This window comes from Bubalus bubalis, chromosome 21 (assembly GCF_019923935.1).
Source record: "Bubalus bubalis isolate 160015118507 breed Murrah chromosome 21, NDDB_SH_1, whole genome shotgun sequence".
Classification (NCBI taxonomy): domain Eukaryota; kingdom Metazoa; phylum Chordata; class Mammalia; order Artiodactyla; family Bovidae; genus Bubalus; species Bubalus bubalis.
The window spans coordinates 12,254,536-12,270,433 of record NC_059177.1 but is presented as its reverse complement, the minus strand read 5'-3'; the positions used below and the strand labels follow the sequence as shown (position 1 = coordinate 12,270,433).

At 41.9% G+C, this 15,898-nt stretch overlaps 1 protein-coding gene across 1 annotated transcript in view; it reads left to right on the top strand.

The window, feature by feature from the left end:
* Window positions 1–15,898, top strand: part of SCN11A (sodium voltage-gated channel alpha subunit 11) — an 82,221-nt gene that overhangs the window by 28,414 nt on the left and 37,909 nt on the right. The window contains exons 12-17 of the mRNA XM_025272329.3: window positions 225–463; window positions 4,688–4,870; window positions 7,652–8,020; window positions 10,936–11,358; window positions 13,637–13,756; window positions 14,483–14,597. Coding sequence (XP_025128114.1) covers window positions 225–463; window positions 4,688–4,870; window positions 7,652–8,020; window positions 10,936–11,358; window positions 13,637–13,756; window positions 14,483–14,597 — 1,449 coding nt within the window. The remainder of the gene's footprint in view (window positions 1–224; window positions 464–4,687; window positions 4,871–7,651; window positions 8,021–10,935; window positions 11,359–13,636; window positions 13,757–14,482; window positions 14,598–15,898) is intronic.

The following is a 15,898-nucleotide window of genomic DNA, read 5'->3' as shown; positions in this document are numbered from 1 at the left end:
CCCGTTCCTAGGTGCTCAATGTACATATAAAGACTTTTACTTGACTATGCCACATGAAAGCTCAGTGTGGGAAACCTTTTTAGCCACACAGCAGTACTCTTCTTGACTGATCATGTTGTGGCACAGAAGATGCCAGGGAAGAGGGAAGAAGGACACACGGGCAAAGAGCAGCCAGACTGGTGCAGAGCCAACTCCTCAAGTATTTTTTCATTCTTCTTCTCCAGAACAAGAAAAATCACAGGAGCCTTGCCTCCCATGTGGGGAAAATCTGGCATCCAAATACCTCGTGTGGGACTGTAGCCCCTGGTGGCTAGACATTAAGAAGGTCCTGAGAACCGTGATGACTGATCCCTTTACTGAGCTGGCCATCACCATCTGCATCATAATCAACACTGTCTTCTTGGCCATGGAGCATTACAAAATGGACCAGAATTTTGAGAATATATTGTACACAGGGAACTTGGTAATTCTAGGTTTTTAAAAATACGGAACATATTTCAAACTTTGAATTGTGACTCTTGCAAATCTAGCTATTTTGTGCATGGTCTAACCTAACATGGGTCTTTGGTCCTCTTAGGTGGAGTAGAGGGAAAAAATGACTGTTAGAATTTTATTTTTACCCATTTCAGTAACTTTCAATGGGCCCCTGTTCACTCTCTAGTGTGGTATGTCTAGTATGGTTCACGCTCTAGTTAAGGTATGTCTTTACTCATCTAATGGATGACTAAAGAGTCATTCACTGGTAAGACAGAAGCAAGTAGACATCTTCTTTTTCCTTTTTCGGCTGTGCTGAGTCTTCGTTGCTTTGCTCTGCAGCTTTCTCTAGTTGAGTGAGTGGGGGCTCCTCTTTGTTGCAGTGCCTAGGCTTCTCGATGTGGGGAGAAGTGGGGGCTTCCCTTGCTGCTGAGCACAGGCTCTGGGCACATGGGCTCAGTAGTTGTGGCTCATGACCTTAGTTGCTCCGTGGCATGTGGAATCTTTCTGGACCAGGGATCAAACCTGTGTCCCCCACATTGGCAGGCAAATTCTTATCCACTGTGCAACCACAGAAGTCTGCAAGTAGACATCTTAAAAGGTCAACTATTTTGGATAATCAAGAAAATATTAACCATATCCAAGGACCCATGGTAATGAGTACCATGGTACCTAGTCATGTTGATGACATCATTTGTCATAAAATAATGTGACTGCCATTGCTAAGTGTTATTTTCCCTGTAAGGGTGAGTCAGGGCCTGGAAGCTTTAGGAGGTTTACTTTCCCAGGAGTGGGTTGCGAGGTGGAGAGTGAGCGGGGGTGGGGTTCCAGATGAGTCTGCTTCAGTAGTCTCAGTTAAATTGGAAAAACTAAGATAGGGGAACAGACTTTTCAAAAACTGTTCACTTTAATTCATAATTCCTGCAGAAGGCCCAAGGGTAAATTAGTTTCCCAAGTATCAGAAATAGTAAGTACTCAGTGAATGTTCTACCCTAGTTTGCTAATGAGTTAATTAGCTAAAAACCTTATCATAATGTCAAGTCTTTTCTTCTTAAAGTTTTATGTTATTTTTATAATTTAAAAAGCAATACATGTTTTTTAATTTTAAAAACAAGGGGAATACAAAGAAGAAACTAATTTCTTATGGTCTTACTAGTGAAGATGATCATTTTTGGCATCAGAATATTTCCAAGTATGTATGTATGTAGATGTTTAAAAATTTTTTTTACATTGACAAGAACCCAAAGTACCTATTGAATCAGGAGTTGGTCCACAGAGCTGCCTCTGTGCATCAAGTTTAGGATGCTGTAGAACTGTAGACGGGTGCCTGTCACCTTTGGTTCCACATCCCATGAAGAGGAGCAGGGAACTGCAGTATAAGACCAGGGTGGGTCTCCTTATAGATAGTCTGTATTTAGGTTCTTTTTCCCATACTGCCTTTAGGGAGAAGAGCCCTTTGGGTATGCATATGCTGGATTAGATTCCATGTTGCACAATGAACCTGACACACAGATTACCTTCTAACAGGCTGGGTCTTCTGGGATCCAGGCCAGGCTGTTTGGTTCTCTCCTGTTGAGGTGTCCCAGAATGGCCTGACAAGGTTGTTTCACTTGGAGGGAGAATGTTATGTGACCTCAGGGCCACAATACCTACCCCAACAGAGTCAGCAGGACCCATCTTTCAGTACCTCCTGGTAGATAGAGTTATTGGATAAGTTCCAGAGAATACTCCAAAAGTCTCTGACAGGGTCATCTCCATAGACAGGGCTTCCCAGTTGCAAAGGTGGTCTGTCCATCACTTCCCCTGTTGATCCAACTATCGGAAATAACCAAAGCCCACCTCTCATATTTCCCACTGACCAGGCATCCCAGGTACTGATGTAAAGTTGCATTTTGCAGTTGGAAGGTGGCTAATTAAGTGACATTCTTCTCCAGAGGCCAAAGGAGGCACAGAGACATTGTTGGTGTCTGAAAACACAGGCAGCAGTTGGACCTTGGGTCCTGGAAATGAAAACATGCAAAGCTGATTATGTAGCCTGTGCATCCATTCCATGCACCCCATTCGCTACACATGCGAAAAAGGGAGCAGCCACCTCATCTGTTGTGCCCCCATGATGGTGATGATGGGAGGTCTTGGAGCCCTGGGCTTGAAGGAACACATCCAGACTTCCTTCCTCTGATGGGTGGAGCCAGATTAAGCTGGCCTGTGGAGTTCTGTGGACTACACTCAGAAATAGGCTCTCTAGGCTTCAGAATTGCTTGAATCAAGGGGAGTCCATTGAGCTCCCAAGAAGTCATAAGTAGCAATTGAATTGGATTGCAAAACTGATGGTTCCCCAGGCATCTAGTGATGCTGTCAGGCTAAGACACCTAGAGCCTGAAGGAGACAGGAGGAGGAAGAATGCGTCAAAAGGGGAAGGAGAATCCTGCACAATTAACTGGAACACACAACACTGCATGCTTTTAGGCACTGGTTGTGGCATTTTGGGGATAGACAGCAATGTTGGGGGCTTCCCTGATGGCTCAGCGGTAAAGAATTCGCCTGCAGTAGCCACAGGAGACACGGGTTCGATCCCTGGGTCAGGAAGATCCCCTGGAGGAGGGCATGGCAACCGACTCCAGTATCCTTGCCTGGAGAATCCTGTGCACAGAGAAGTCTGGTGGGCTAAAGTTCATAGGGTCGCAAAGAGTCGGACAAGACTGAAAAGAGTTGGATAAGACTGAAGAGACTTAGTACACACATGCACACAGGCAGCAGTATTTAAAGGGAAAATGTAGATATAAGCTTTGATTTTTCTTTGCCACTCTTGATTTCTTTTTATTTGCCTATCTGGGGTTTAACTTTGCCCAGCCTTTTATTTTAACTTGTATCATTTTATTTTGGGGTTATATTTTATAAATAGTCATTTCATTATTTATAAAAATAGACCACCTGTTACTTTTAATAAAGAGATTTAATCATTTATAGGTTGTTGCTGTTGTTTCCAGAATTAAAGAGGAGAGTCTTATAATGAACAACATTTAAAAAGATTTTAACCCTTTTCATGTGAAAGTCACTCAGTCGTGTCTGGCTCTTTGCAACTGTATAGTACATGGCATTTTCCTGGCCAGAATACTGGAGTAGGTAGCCTTTCCCTTCTCCAGGGGATCTTCCCAACCCAAGGATCGAACCCAGGTCTTCCACATTGCAGGTGGATTCTTTACCATCTGAGCCACAAGAGAAGCCTAACCCTCTTTTATTAAAAACAAACAAACAAACAAAAACCCTTTTTATATTACTGTATTATTTTCACACTATGGTTTTCCTCATTTCTGCTTAATTTCTGTGTGTTTAGGATAGAGAATGTGCTATTTGCTATGAAGAAATGCTTTGCCTTATTTTCTGCAAAGATATAGGAGATAGATTTAACTTTGAATTTGGCTACTGTGCAACATTTTGCAAGTTTCTTAAGCCTGTATTTATCTAATTGTTAAAGGCAAAGAATTATTTTTCTCATGGAAAAGACATAGTTTAGTGCTTTTTAAACTCTTGCCCTTCCTTTTAATTCTTTAATATTTTGTTCTGGAATGATGTGCCCTGCATTCTGAGGGAGTTTTTAAGATTATATTCTGATTCACTAATCTTCCTTTCAACCATAACCAATTCAGGGTTTATCCTCTATATCAGGTTGCTCAAAGACATTTTTTCTGTGTCTGGTAGTGATTTTCAATTTTCTGTTCTGGGCCCTTAAAATTTTTTTTTTTTCTGACCAAAGTATTGAGGTTGAGTGTTTAGATAAACTGCTTTTGTATTTTGGTTTATGAATGATATTTATCTTTACTTTTCAGAACTGTTGTGAACTCCCCTCACTTTGGAGTTGTTAGTATCTTAAAGAGAATTCAGAGGAGGAATTGCTTGACACTTCCTATTACTCTGCCATCTACCAAGAAGGCAATTTTGCTTTATTTTTTTTTAACAGAATGGAAAATAATATTTATTCTCCATCCTGATGCCTGTTAGCTTGGTGATACTGGAGTGGAGGCCGTGGTGGGGTTGGGTCATGGGGAGAGAGGAAAAGGTAAAGTGAAGTCCATGCTACAGTGGTAAATGTTTCTTTTTCATGGACTGCAGGGCATATTGTATCAAGTATGAGAATACAGTTTATTTCTTTGTAACCTCTGTAATTCCCTTGGACATACCTTCTTTTTCTCTCTTTTTTTCTGCCTCACTGTAGGTTTTCACTGGCATTTTCATGGCTGAAATGTGCCTAAAAATCATTGCTCTGGATCCCTACCACTACTTTCGTCGAGGATGGAACATTTTTGACAGTGTTGTTGCTCTTCTGAGTTTGGCAGATGTGATATTAAACCATATAGTTTCAGGAAAAAGTTGGATATCATTTCGTTCCTTAAGAGTGGTAAGGCACTTACTTTCTTATTTTACTGAATAACTTATCTGCCAGGATTGAAGAGTCTTCAGTGAGTTCAATAGCTAGTTTTGGATTAAAGCTTACCATCTTACCTTGATCTGAGAACCAAAATTACACTCCTCCTGCCACCCAGGTGTATAATACACTCGTGAGTCCCAGGTGGTCTTCTCTCCATTGAATCCCTACTCTCCTCCCTCCCCTGCCACAAGATGACCCTTCAGGCAACCAGATGCAAAATCATGTCTTCTGGTGTCAGGACTGTGCTCCCTGCTGTGTGTGCAACCCCCTCCAACTATCTTCCACCCCCCCCCCCCAACTCTAAGCCAGGCACCCTCACAGCTGGGCTTACCAAGGGGGATGTACTGCAGAGCCCAGGACGGGGGCAGGCACTGCCAGTGGGTGTTGTCCCACAGGGTCCCTCCTCACTGCTCCCAGTAGCGCAGTCCTTTTCTGCAGGCTTTGCCCTTCACCCACAAACCACTGGAGGCACCCCAGTAGCCTTTGCCGAGTACCTGATACGTCTGGGGAAGACTGAAAGGTGAGGGAAGCACTGCCTTCAAGGAGTTTGTGGTCTAGGGAAAATATAAGACGTGGCCCAGAAATGACCATGCGGCAGACCCCATAAGAGGTATGGGCAGAAATCACAGAGAAATCATATCTGGGAAGGGAATCAGGAAACCACAAAAGGTTACCTCTTGTCCTCTTTCAAAGATTTACTTTTTTGGAGGGGACATGGATACGATTTCTTTTTTTCTTTTTAAAAACTTTTTATTTCATATTGAAGTACAGCTGATTAACAATACTGTGATATTTTCAGGTGAACTGTAAAGGGACTCAACCATACATATACATGTATCCATTCTCCCCCAAACTCACCTTCCATCCTGGCTGCCATATAACATTGAAAAGAGTACCATGTGCTATACAGCAGGTCCTTGTTGGTTATCCATTTTAAATATACCAGTGTGCACATGTCCATCCCAAACTCCCTAACTATCTCTCTCCCCCACCCCCCATCCTTCTCTCCAGCAACCGTAAGTTCGTTCTCTAAGTCTGTGAGTCTCTTTCTGTTTTTCAAGTAAGTTCATTTATATAATTTCTTTTTGGATTCCACATATAAGAGGTGTCATACAATATTTCTCCTTCTGTGTGGATAGGATTTCTAAACATGTGGAATAAGACATTTAATTCAGTTACTTAAGCATACATTTTATAGTTGGCATATATTAGAAAATCACACTGCTTAAAATCAGGCATTATTAGGCTGCTCCCTAAGTTTTATTGGTGCTTGGGTGAGCAAAATTACATTTGCTTTACTAATGGTTAGGCTTATTACAGCCATGCTCTGAGGCAAGGAGTTCTACGAGTTTGTCTGTAGATAAGAATAGAACCACATTTTCTCCCTGAGATGCCCCCAGTTCCCCTCTATGTAGACAGCAGTGGTCCCTCTCTTGTGATAGAAGTCTAACCGACCTGCAGTATCTACCTGCTCCCCCACAAATACTGGGTTGGCCGAAAAGTTTGTTCAGGTTTTTCTTTAACATCTTATGAAAAACCCAAGTGAACTTTTGGGCCAACTCCAAAGTTGACACTTAACAGGATTGTACTTTGGAGTGAAACCATTGGTTTACATTAAAAGTTAATATAAGAAATAATCTGTGAAACTAGTTACTGTGCTTTTTTCTGTTGTTGCCTCCTATAAGTTTCCATGGAGAGAATTTCTCTCTGGAAAAAGAGAATGTGTCTTGAGTAGTCCTCCTAGGCGCAATACATCAATTTGTGAGCTCAATTATATAATGAAGGAGTTAACCAACTTTGTCTGTAAAAAGCAGATGGTACATTTTTTCAGTCTTACGGGCCATATGGTCACTGTAGAAACCTCTCAGTTTGCCATCATAGCACAAAAGTAGCTGTAGACATTAGAGTACACATGCGCATGGCTGTGTTCCAATAAAACTTTATTTACAGACATGAAAATTGGAACTTTATACAATTTAAATGTGCAATGAAATATTTAAAAAATTATTTCCAACCATTTAAAGATATAAAAAACTGCTCACCTGTCAGGCCATGTGAACGCAGGTAATGGGATGGATCTGGCCCTGGGCCCAGAGTTTTTGACTCTTAGTATAGATAGTGAAGGACAGGGAAGCCTGGCATTCTGCAGTCCGTGGGGTCACAAAATGTTGGACATGACTTAGCGACTGAACAACATCCTATTGGGGGCTTCCCCAGTGGTGCTGCAGTAAATAACCTGCCTGCAACGCAGGAGATGCAAATTTGATCCCTGGGTCAGAAAGATCCCCTGGAGAAGGAAATGGCAACTCACTCCAGTATTCTTGTCTGGGAAATCCCATAGATAGGGGAGCCTGGTGGGCTACAGTCCATGAAGATCACAGAATAGTCAGACATGACTTAGTGACAGCAACAACCAATATTATACAGGGTTCCAATATATTCATTTTGTTTAATTAATGTGTATGCTCAGTTCTACCATCATGATCCCAAAGTCTTTATCATTTAAAAAAATTAGACCAAATGTTTCATTTTTAAAATAAAAAAATACATATGGGTGAATATCAGATTGGGGCATGGAGTTGCTGACCATGTTTAGGATGGATTTGGCTTTGAAAAAATTTTTGAAAGTTATAAATGCTATGGTTTGGGAACAAGTCATTTGAATTATAGCTGAGCAGGTGGAATTTGTCCTAACTGGCTTTTCTTCCATTTTTGTTTATTGTCTTTTTTTTATTATTATTATTTTTATAGCTGAGGGTCTTCAAGTTAGCCAAATCCTGGCCAACTTTAAGCACACTGATTAAGATCATTGGCCATTCTGTTGGAGCCCTTGGAAACCTGACTGTGGTCTTGGCCATTGTGGTCTTTATTTTCTCAGTAGTTGGCATGCAGCTTTTCGGCTCTAAATTCAATAACAGAAAGAATAATTTAAAGTCCTGTGACCCTGAAGTCCTGTGTTTACGGCGCTGGCACATGGGGGATTTCTACCACTCCTTTTTGGTGGTGTTCCGCATCCTCTGTGGCGAATGGATTGAAAACATGTGGGAATGTATGCAAGAAGCTAACCCAACGCTGTGCGTTATTGTGTTTCTGTCGATCATGGTGATTGGAAAACTTGTGGTGAGTGTCTCAGTTTTGTTGTTGTTGTTTTAAATGCATGGGCTAAATAAATGCATTAGCTTCTTTTCCAACACTTTACTAGTGAAAATTGTTATTTAAATATAGTATTATAAATTTAATGTTATATGATATTCAAAAATCTGCATTTGAATTTGATTTGAAGACAGTATGGTAAGCATGAAAGAAAACCTGTCATGTAGTCCTTTAAAGATGCCCCAATGTCTATCCTACTCCAAGTGATTATTCAAATCGCCACTGATTGGCTGAGGTAGGGATATTTTACTTAATTTGGTCCGTAGATGTAAAGAGTACATCATGCAAAATGCCAGGCTGGATAAAGCACAAGCTGGAATTGAGATTGTGGGGAGAAATATCAATAACCTCGGATAAGCAGATGATACCACCCTTATGGCAGAAAGCGAAGAGGAATTAAAGAGCCTCTTGATGAAGGTGAAAGAGGAGAGTGAAAAAGCTGGCTTAAAGCTCAACATTCAGAAAACTAAGATCATGGCATCCAGTCCCATCACTTCATGATAAATAGATGGGGAAACGGTGGAAACAGTGACTGCTATCATTTTCTTGGCCTCCATAATCACTATGGACGGTGACTGCAACCATGAAATTAGAAGACACTTGCCCCTTGGAAGAAAAGCAATGACAAACCTAGACAGTATATTAAAAAGCAGAGACATTATTTTGCCTACAAAGCTCTGTATAGTCAAAGCTATGGTTTTTCCAGTAGTCATGTATGGATGTGAGAGTTGGACCATAAAGAAGGCTGAGCGCTGAAGAGTTGGTGCTTTCAAACTGTGGTGTTGGAGAAAACTCTTGAGAGTCCCTTGGACTGCAAACAGATCAACCCAGTCAATCCTAAAGGTAATCAACCCTGAATATTCATTGGAAGGACTGATGCTGAAGCTCCAGTACTTTGGCCACCTGATGGGAAGAGCCGACTCATTGGAAAATACCTGATGCTGGGAAAGATGGAAGGCAGAAGGATAAGGGGACAGCAGAGGACAAGATGTTTGGATGGCATCACCAACTCAATGGGCATGAGTTTGAGCAAGCTCTGGGAGATGGTGAAGGACAGGGAAGCCTGGCGTGCTGCAGTCCATGGGGTTGCAAAGAGTCAGACATGACTGAGCAACTGAACAATAACAACAAAGATGTAAAGAAATGTCCACAGAGTAAGGTTTCTTGCTGTTTAAAAGAAGGAGGAGGAGAGGAAAGGAAAAGGAGGAGAGGAGGAAGGAGGAATGATGAAAAAAGTGGTCCTTTTTCTTCCTCCAGCCCTTTTATGACTGTGACTCTTGGTAGAACCACAAACATCATGCAGCCATGAGAAGTACCAAAGCAAGACAAAGTCAGCACTAAGGAAGGTAGACTGAAGGTGGAACAAACCTATTGTCAGGGCATAATTGGTCCTGTCTTCTAGTTTCAAACATCTTGTCATGTGGCATTTTCTTTTTATGTAAGCTTGCCCTGTATCTGTTACTTACAGCTGGAAACATGGTACTCTATGGAGAAACTAATTAAGTGTACACCATTGAGAGTGTGATGAGACAGGAGACAGACAAGGATACCTGAGCATAAGATCTCAGAATTGAGACTATCATGCAAATATAATTAATGATCCTCATACAAATATAATTAACTGTCCTCAGTATCTAATAAATGGTGTTAGTAGACAGCAGGATGGAGAAGGCAATGGCACCCCACTCCAGTACTCTTGCCTGGAAAATCCCATGGATGGAGGAGCCTGGTAGGCTGTAGTCCATGGGGTCACTAGGAGTCGGACACGACTGAGCGACTTCCCTTTCACTTTTCACTTTCATGAATTGGAGAAGGAAATGGCAACCCACTCCAGTGTTCTTGTCTGGAGAATCCCAGGGACGGGGGAGCCTGGTAGGCTTCCATCTATGGGGTCACACAGAGTCGGACACGACTGAAGTGACTTAGCAGCAGCAGACAGCAGGAGATATGCAAGATCAAGGGAGTGGGAAGGGAGTGCTAAGAAGGACATTGTGGGAGACACGGTACTTGAAAAAGGCACTTCAGAGGCAAAGTGAAAGTGAAGTTGCTCAGTCGCGTCTGACTCTTTGCAACCCCATGGACTGTAGCCTACCAGACTTCTCCATCCATGGGATTTTCCAGGCAAGGGTACTGGAGTGGGTTGCTATTTCCTTCTCCAGGGGATCTTCCCAACCCAGGAATCAAACCCAGGTTTCCTGCATTGTAGGCAGACCCTTTACCCTCTGAGCCACCAGGGAAGCCAAAGAGGACTTAGCAAGTAGAGGGTAACTTGAGCAAAGATTCAGACTTGGGAATTCTCATTGTGAAGCTGAGGAAGTGTGACTGGACCCATTAACACCCACAAAAGTCTTTCCCCAGAAAGCTGTATATTTTTTAACTGGTGAGAGCCACAAACAAAAGAGGTAAAAAAACCTGCACAAGTGTACCATCTCTCAAATTGTGCAGATAGGAGAGGACCTCGTAGCACAGCGGTCCTAGACATTAGACTCATATCCATGTGGGCAATTCCAGCAGAAGTCCAACCTCATGATTCTGGCTGATCCCCAAGGAATATCCACTTTTGATTTTGCCACATGGTTATGCCTTTCACCTTACCCTGGCCAGGCTCTACAATACACACTGCTTATACACAGACAGCCTGCATCTGGCTGTTTGCACCCTTTAACTTCAATTTTCTTTGGTCTTATCTTGATGTCTCTATTACTTCCTCAATCTTCTCTCCTTTTCTTTATTTTATAGATGAACTTTCTTGGGAGACAGAAGGACATAGAACTTTCATTTGATTTTGTTTCCAGTCTTGGGGAAAAGTTGTTGTGGAACCCTACTGTGTTGTTTCCTTTGCTAAATTTTCCCTATGTCCCTCTCCCTTTGCCCCTTCCTAGGTACTCAACCTCTTCATTGCCTTGCTACTCAATTCCTTCAGCAATGAGGAGAGAAATGGATACTTGGAGGGAAAAGTCAAGAAAACCAAAGTCCAGATAGCCCTGGATCGGTTCCGCCGGGCTTTTTGTTTTGTAATACATACTCTTGAGCATTTTTTCAGGAAGCGGTGCAGGAAGCGACATTTATCAAAGCAAAAAGAGGTGACAGAAGGCCCTGGTGGAGAGAGCAAAGATATCATTCCCCTGGTCACAGGGATGAGAAAGGGCCCAGAGATCTGGGAGGAGTTTGGTGTACTAACTTCTGTACCAATGACCTTGCATGATCGGACTTGGTTGGCCCCACTTGCAGAGGAAGAAGATGATGCTGAACCCCCTGGTGAAGATAAGGCACAGGCTGTCACACAACCTGAGGCTGGAAAACAGGTACACACGTTCATACATAGACTCATGGATCATTTAAAGCTGGAGCTGCCATGGGGTACTGGTTGCCTGCCCTGTCCTGAGCACTATGCAGAGATGATAAAGGTATACAGTGTGGTGGCTGCACCTCTGGGGCTGGTTCTAATCATGGTCTGCACATGTGGCACAGGTGGGAGATACCAGAGGAGTTCAGAGTGGGCTGGGGCAATGAGGGAATCAAATGCCTTTGGTTGGGCACCAAAAGAAATATAGAGTTGGAACTGACTGAAAGGTGAGAAAAGGAGTGTGGAAGGTGAAGTGAATATAGCATAAAAAGAGATTTTGTTTCTTATGAATTGCCTGCCACCCTGGGGAGGATGTCTTAGCCACTACCCAGGATACTCGGAGGGGCCATAGTCTCTCATCTCTCAGCCTCCCTCTTCCTGCATGGAATCTCTGCCCTGCGAACTAGCTGGAGTAAGGGAGATCAGGGCCCCAGTATTGTCAAGCTTTTGAACTTGGAATAGAGTCTCTGTCCTATGAGTAGTAACTAAAATGGAAAAAGAAATCCAACTTCTTGATCACATTCACCAGAAATTTAGCCTCTTCAACTCAGATTTGGAGGAGATGAGAAAAGCTGTGACCTGCACATTCTAATGAGATACATATCTCTTCATTGGGAGCCGAGGGCAGAGGGAGCCCCATCTTCTTGGTCACATCTCCCTTCCCACCCCCATCAAACTGAGCTGGGGGTGGGAAGCAAGAGAACAGGTCATGGCTAAAGTGCCATAGACTCCTGCTGTTATTACTGAATAGCATAGATTTTTTTAAAAAAAGTAAATATTTCTTCATTTGCTGTATGCCCTTAGGACAATTTACAGAAACCTTAAATATATTTTTACAAATATTTTCCACCATTTATGTTAATTTTACTGTGAAACATTCTGCAGAACTCCTTATTCTACCATCTAAGAAGCAACACTCTGAATATCTTTTTTATAAATGTATTAATTTTAATGACATTTTTAGATTACGATACTGATTTTGTTCTTTTTCCTCAAGGAAATTAACCTCCCTGTAGTTAATTTTTGAGGACTACTGATTTTATGTTTGTCTCATCATACACTTTGGAATATAAATTTGGAAGTTCATATTTGTGGGAGGGTCTGTCACTCTCCCTGCAGTCTAAGTTCTGTGGTATCTTTAATAGACCCTTCTAAGGGATCCATTCAGAACTAAGTCTTATCTTGGCAGCTGACTCTTCTCTAATAGTGATACTAGGCATTTTGCAGATCCAGTCGCTAAGCCAGTGGCTCCCTTTGCCCAGATCTTATTTCTGGCTGTACTTCCTCCTGCCTCCCTAGGTATGCAGCTTTGTATAATTGTAACCCCAAGCATTGGCCACAACTTCTTTTAACTTTCTCTCTTAAGTATAAGAACTTCAACCCAGCCCAGAGTTTCAAGCTTTGGGTATAACTCTGGTTTCCTTTTTCATATGGGACACTTTTATTCATTGTTACTTGCTGCATGCTTTAAATTGTTATTACTTTATTTTTGTTCTGTGGTCCATAGATAATGTGTATCTGTTTTTTGTGTATATGTGTTCAATGGGGAGCAGCATTCTTAAATTATGTCCATACAATGTCAGATTCACAAGAACCTTCACATATATTTTAGGACAAAACCTTTCTTAAGATGTGACTTTGCATATCCTTGGATTTAGCTGCAGGTCATCAGACAAAATTCATTTTTTATTTTTATATTATATATTTTCATATTTTCTTTATGTGTTTCAGTTGCCTATTTTGCTAACTCAATCCTCTGTACCTAAAAGAATACAAAATTATTTTCCAAATTATTCTTTTAATAGTTTTATTCATGTATTTTTACATTGGAATATCAAGTGATTATCGTTTTTAATTTTTACTGTATTATGGCATTGTAGTATTTTTTCAGGGATAACTAATTATACCAGTACCATTTATTAAACAATTTATTATTTAGCCATTGAATTGAAAGGATACAGTAAGATTCACTTCTTAATTATTTGCTGAATTTTGTATCAAATCATGTTGTTTTGATTACATTACTTATGAGTAAGTTTCATTATATGTTTCCTATAATAGTTTTTCCAGAATTATTTTATGTTGAGTTTTTTCAGGAACAGTTTTTAAAAGTAAAGAGAAAAAGTTAAATAATGTCAAAATTTTCATGATGAACAGAAAACCAAATAGAATTCAAACTTGTTTCATCCCAAGTGAGATGTCCAGGAGGAATATTAATTCTACTCTTGGTTTCTCAGTGTCAGGCCAGCGAAGTCCATCAGAAGAGCAAGGATCTCACTAGTCCAGGAATTCAGAGTGTGGAAATTGATCTATTCTCTGGAGATGATCCTCCTTTGTCAATACAGAATCTTCGGAAGGTAATTTTCCCAGGGTGTTCCCAGAAGAAACATAGCTCATCCACTTACCTTGCTCAAAATAGCCACTATGGAAAAATATCTAGATTAGTACAGAGCAAACTGTCAAACTTACATTATTAAGCAAAGATCTAGCCCAGGGTTTCTCAGCCTCACCAGTATGACATTTGTGCCCAGATAATAATTCTTTGCTATGGTGGACGGTTCTGGGTATTGTAGGGTGTTTAGCAGTACCCTGCCTCTACCCACTAGATGTCCATAGAATCCCCCCCACCATTGCAAAAATAAAAAATATCTTTAGACATTGCCAAAGTGTCTCCTGGAAAGTAAAATCAATACAACCACTGTTCTAGGCCTATTATTCTGGGACTTGAGGTAGCTGACAATTTCATTGTCAGTAAAGTGGCCTTCTCCTCATCACCTGGCTTCTGTGTGTGTGGTTTGTCAGCAGATCAGAGGTAAGATGTGGAGGGAGGAAAAGGTTGAGACACTGTGTCATGTGCTTTTACCTTTCATCATCCAAGGGAGAGGAATTAGAGAATTCTGTCTTGGAGTCAGGGCTGGTCAGAGCATTTAGGAAAGAACCTAACAAGAGGGATACTTTCTAGACAAACCTCATACCTACCTAGTTTCATGAATTAAAAGTCCTAAAATAAGATATTATATATTAACCATGGTGACAGAGAGTGTTGGAAAATGATTCCCCCTTTCCTTTGTTCTGATGTATAGAAGTCTGATGCTACGAGTGTGCTCTCAGAATGTAGCACCATTGGTCCACAGGATCCCTTTATGCGGGTACTTGAAATGATTCCCAAAAAGGAACCAGAGAGGTGTTTGCCCAAAGGTAAGTGGCAATATTCCTACATTCAGTTCATGGAATATTTGGATGGGATTATGTTATTCTTTGAAGCTCTAGAGTTTGATAGATCCTTTCTTTCTAATTCTACTGGAGACAAAAGTGAAGAGAGTCTCCCCTGGATTCTGGAGAAGACTTCAGGAAATTCTTGATTCAGGTGAGGTCAATTCATACAGCCCAACTTATAGAGTAGAAACTTGGGACAGCTTTTCTAGAAAGCCCACTGAGCCAGTATTCCTACCACTTGGTAGAGTTCCCAATACATCAATTGTCAGGATATCCTTGAGGTCATAGATCAAGAGAACTTGACCATAAATCTGGGGTTGGCTAGAGCTCTGGCCGAGGCCCTCAACTCATCTCTCAAGATTTTTCTCTGGAAGAAGGCATCCAAGATGGTGGGGTAGGAAGACCCTGAACTCAACTCCACCCATGGAAATACCAAATATACACTTACTTGTAGAGCAATTTTCCCTGAAAAAGACTCAAGGACTGATAGAACAGCTGCTGCATATAGATAGAACATACAGATCAGGTAGGAAAGATGGAGACGTGGTATCCATGGGAACTGTACCCTCAACTTAGTGACCTACAGTAGGAAGGGATATTGTTGTGGGGCCAGAGCACAGACCCACCCACCTTGGGATCAGCAAGAAAACAGCAGTTTAAAGGGCATCTAGACTATACCAGAAAGAGATCCATGTACCAACCCTAGTGTGTTAGTCAGATCTTCGCTGGTGGCTCAGACAGTAAAGAATCTGCCTGCAAAGCAGGAGACCCAGGTTTGATCCCTGGGTCAGGAACATACCCTAGAGGAGGAAATGGCAACCTACTCCCATTTTCTTGCCTGGGAAATCTCATGAACAGAGGAAGGAAATCCATGTTCTAACCCTAGAGCTTCTGCCAAATGCACAGAGAAGTGCTGGATCCCTTTGTGGGGTCAGAGGCAGCAGAGAGCACCTGTTTGCCTCACCCCCAGAACTCTCCCCAGCCCTCATTCACTCCAGCTCTAGCTACCCCACCAAGGTAGCCTGGGACTTAGCACTCCCCAAGGCCTGACTCCAGCCCAAGCCCACTCTAACCTCAGCTGCTCCACCTAGGTGGCCTCAGATGCCTAAGTGCTCCCCAGGAGTTGCCCCTGACAAGCTTCAGCCCCAGTAACCCTGCTGAAGATACCAGGTGCAAGCTGTTTACACGGGGACACTCCACACAAGTCCATTCCTTGAATACCAAGATAGGTAGCCGTTTCGCCTAGTTCATAGAAACAAAAACTAGAATTCAAACAAAATGTG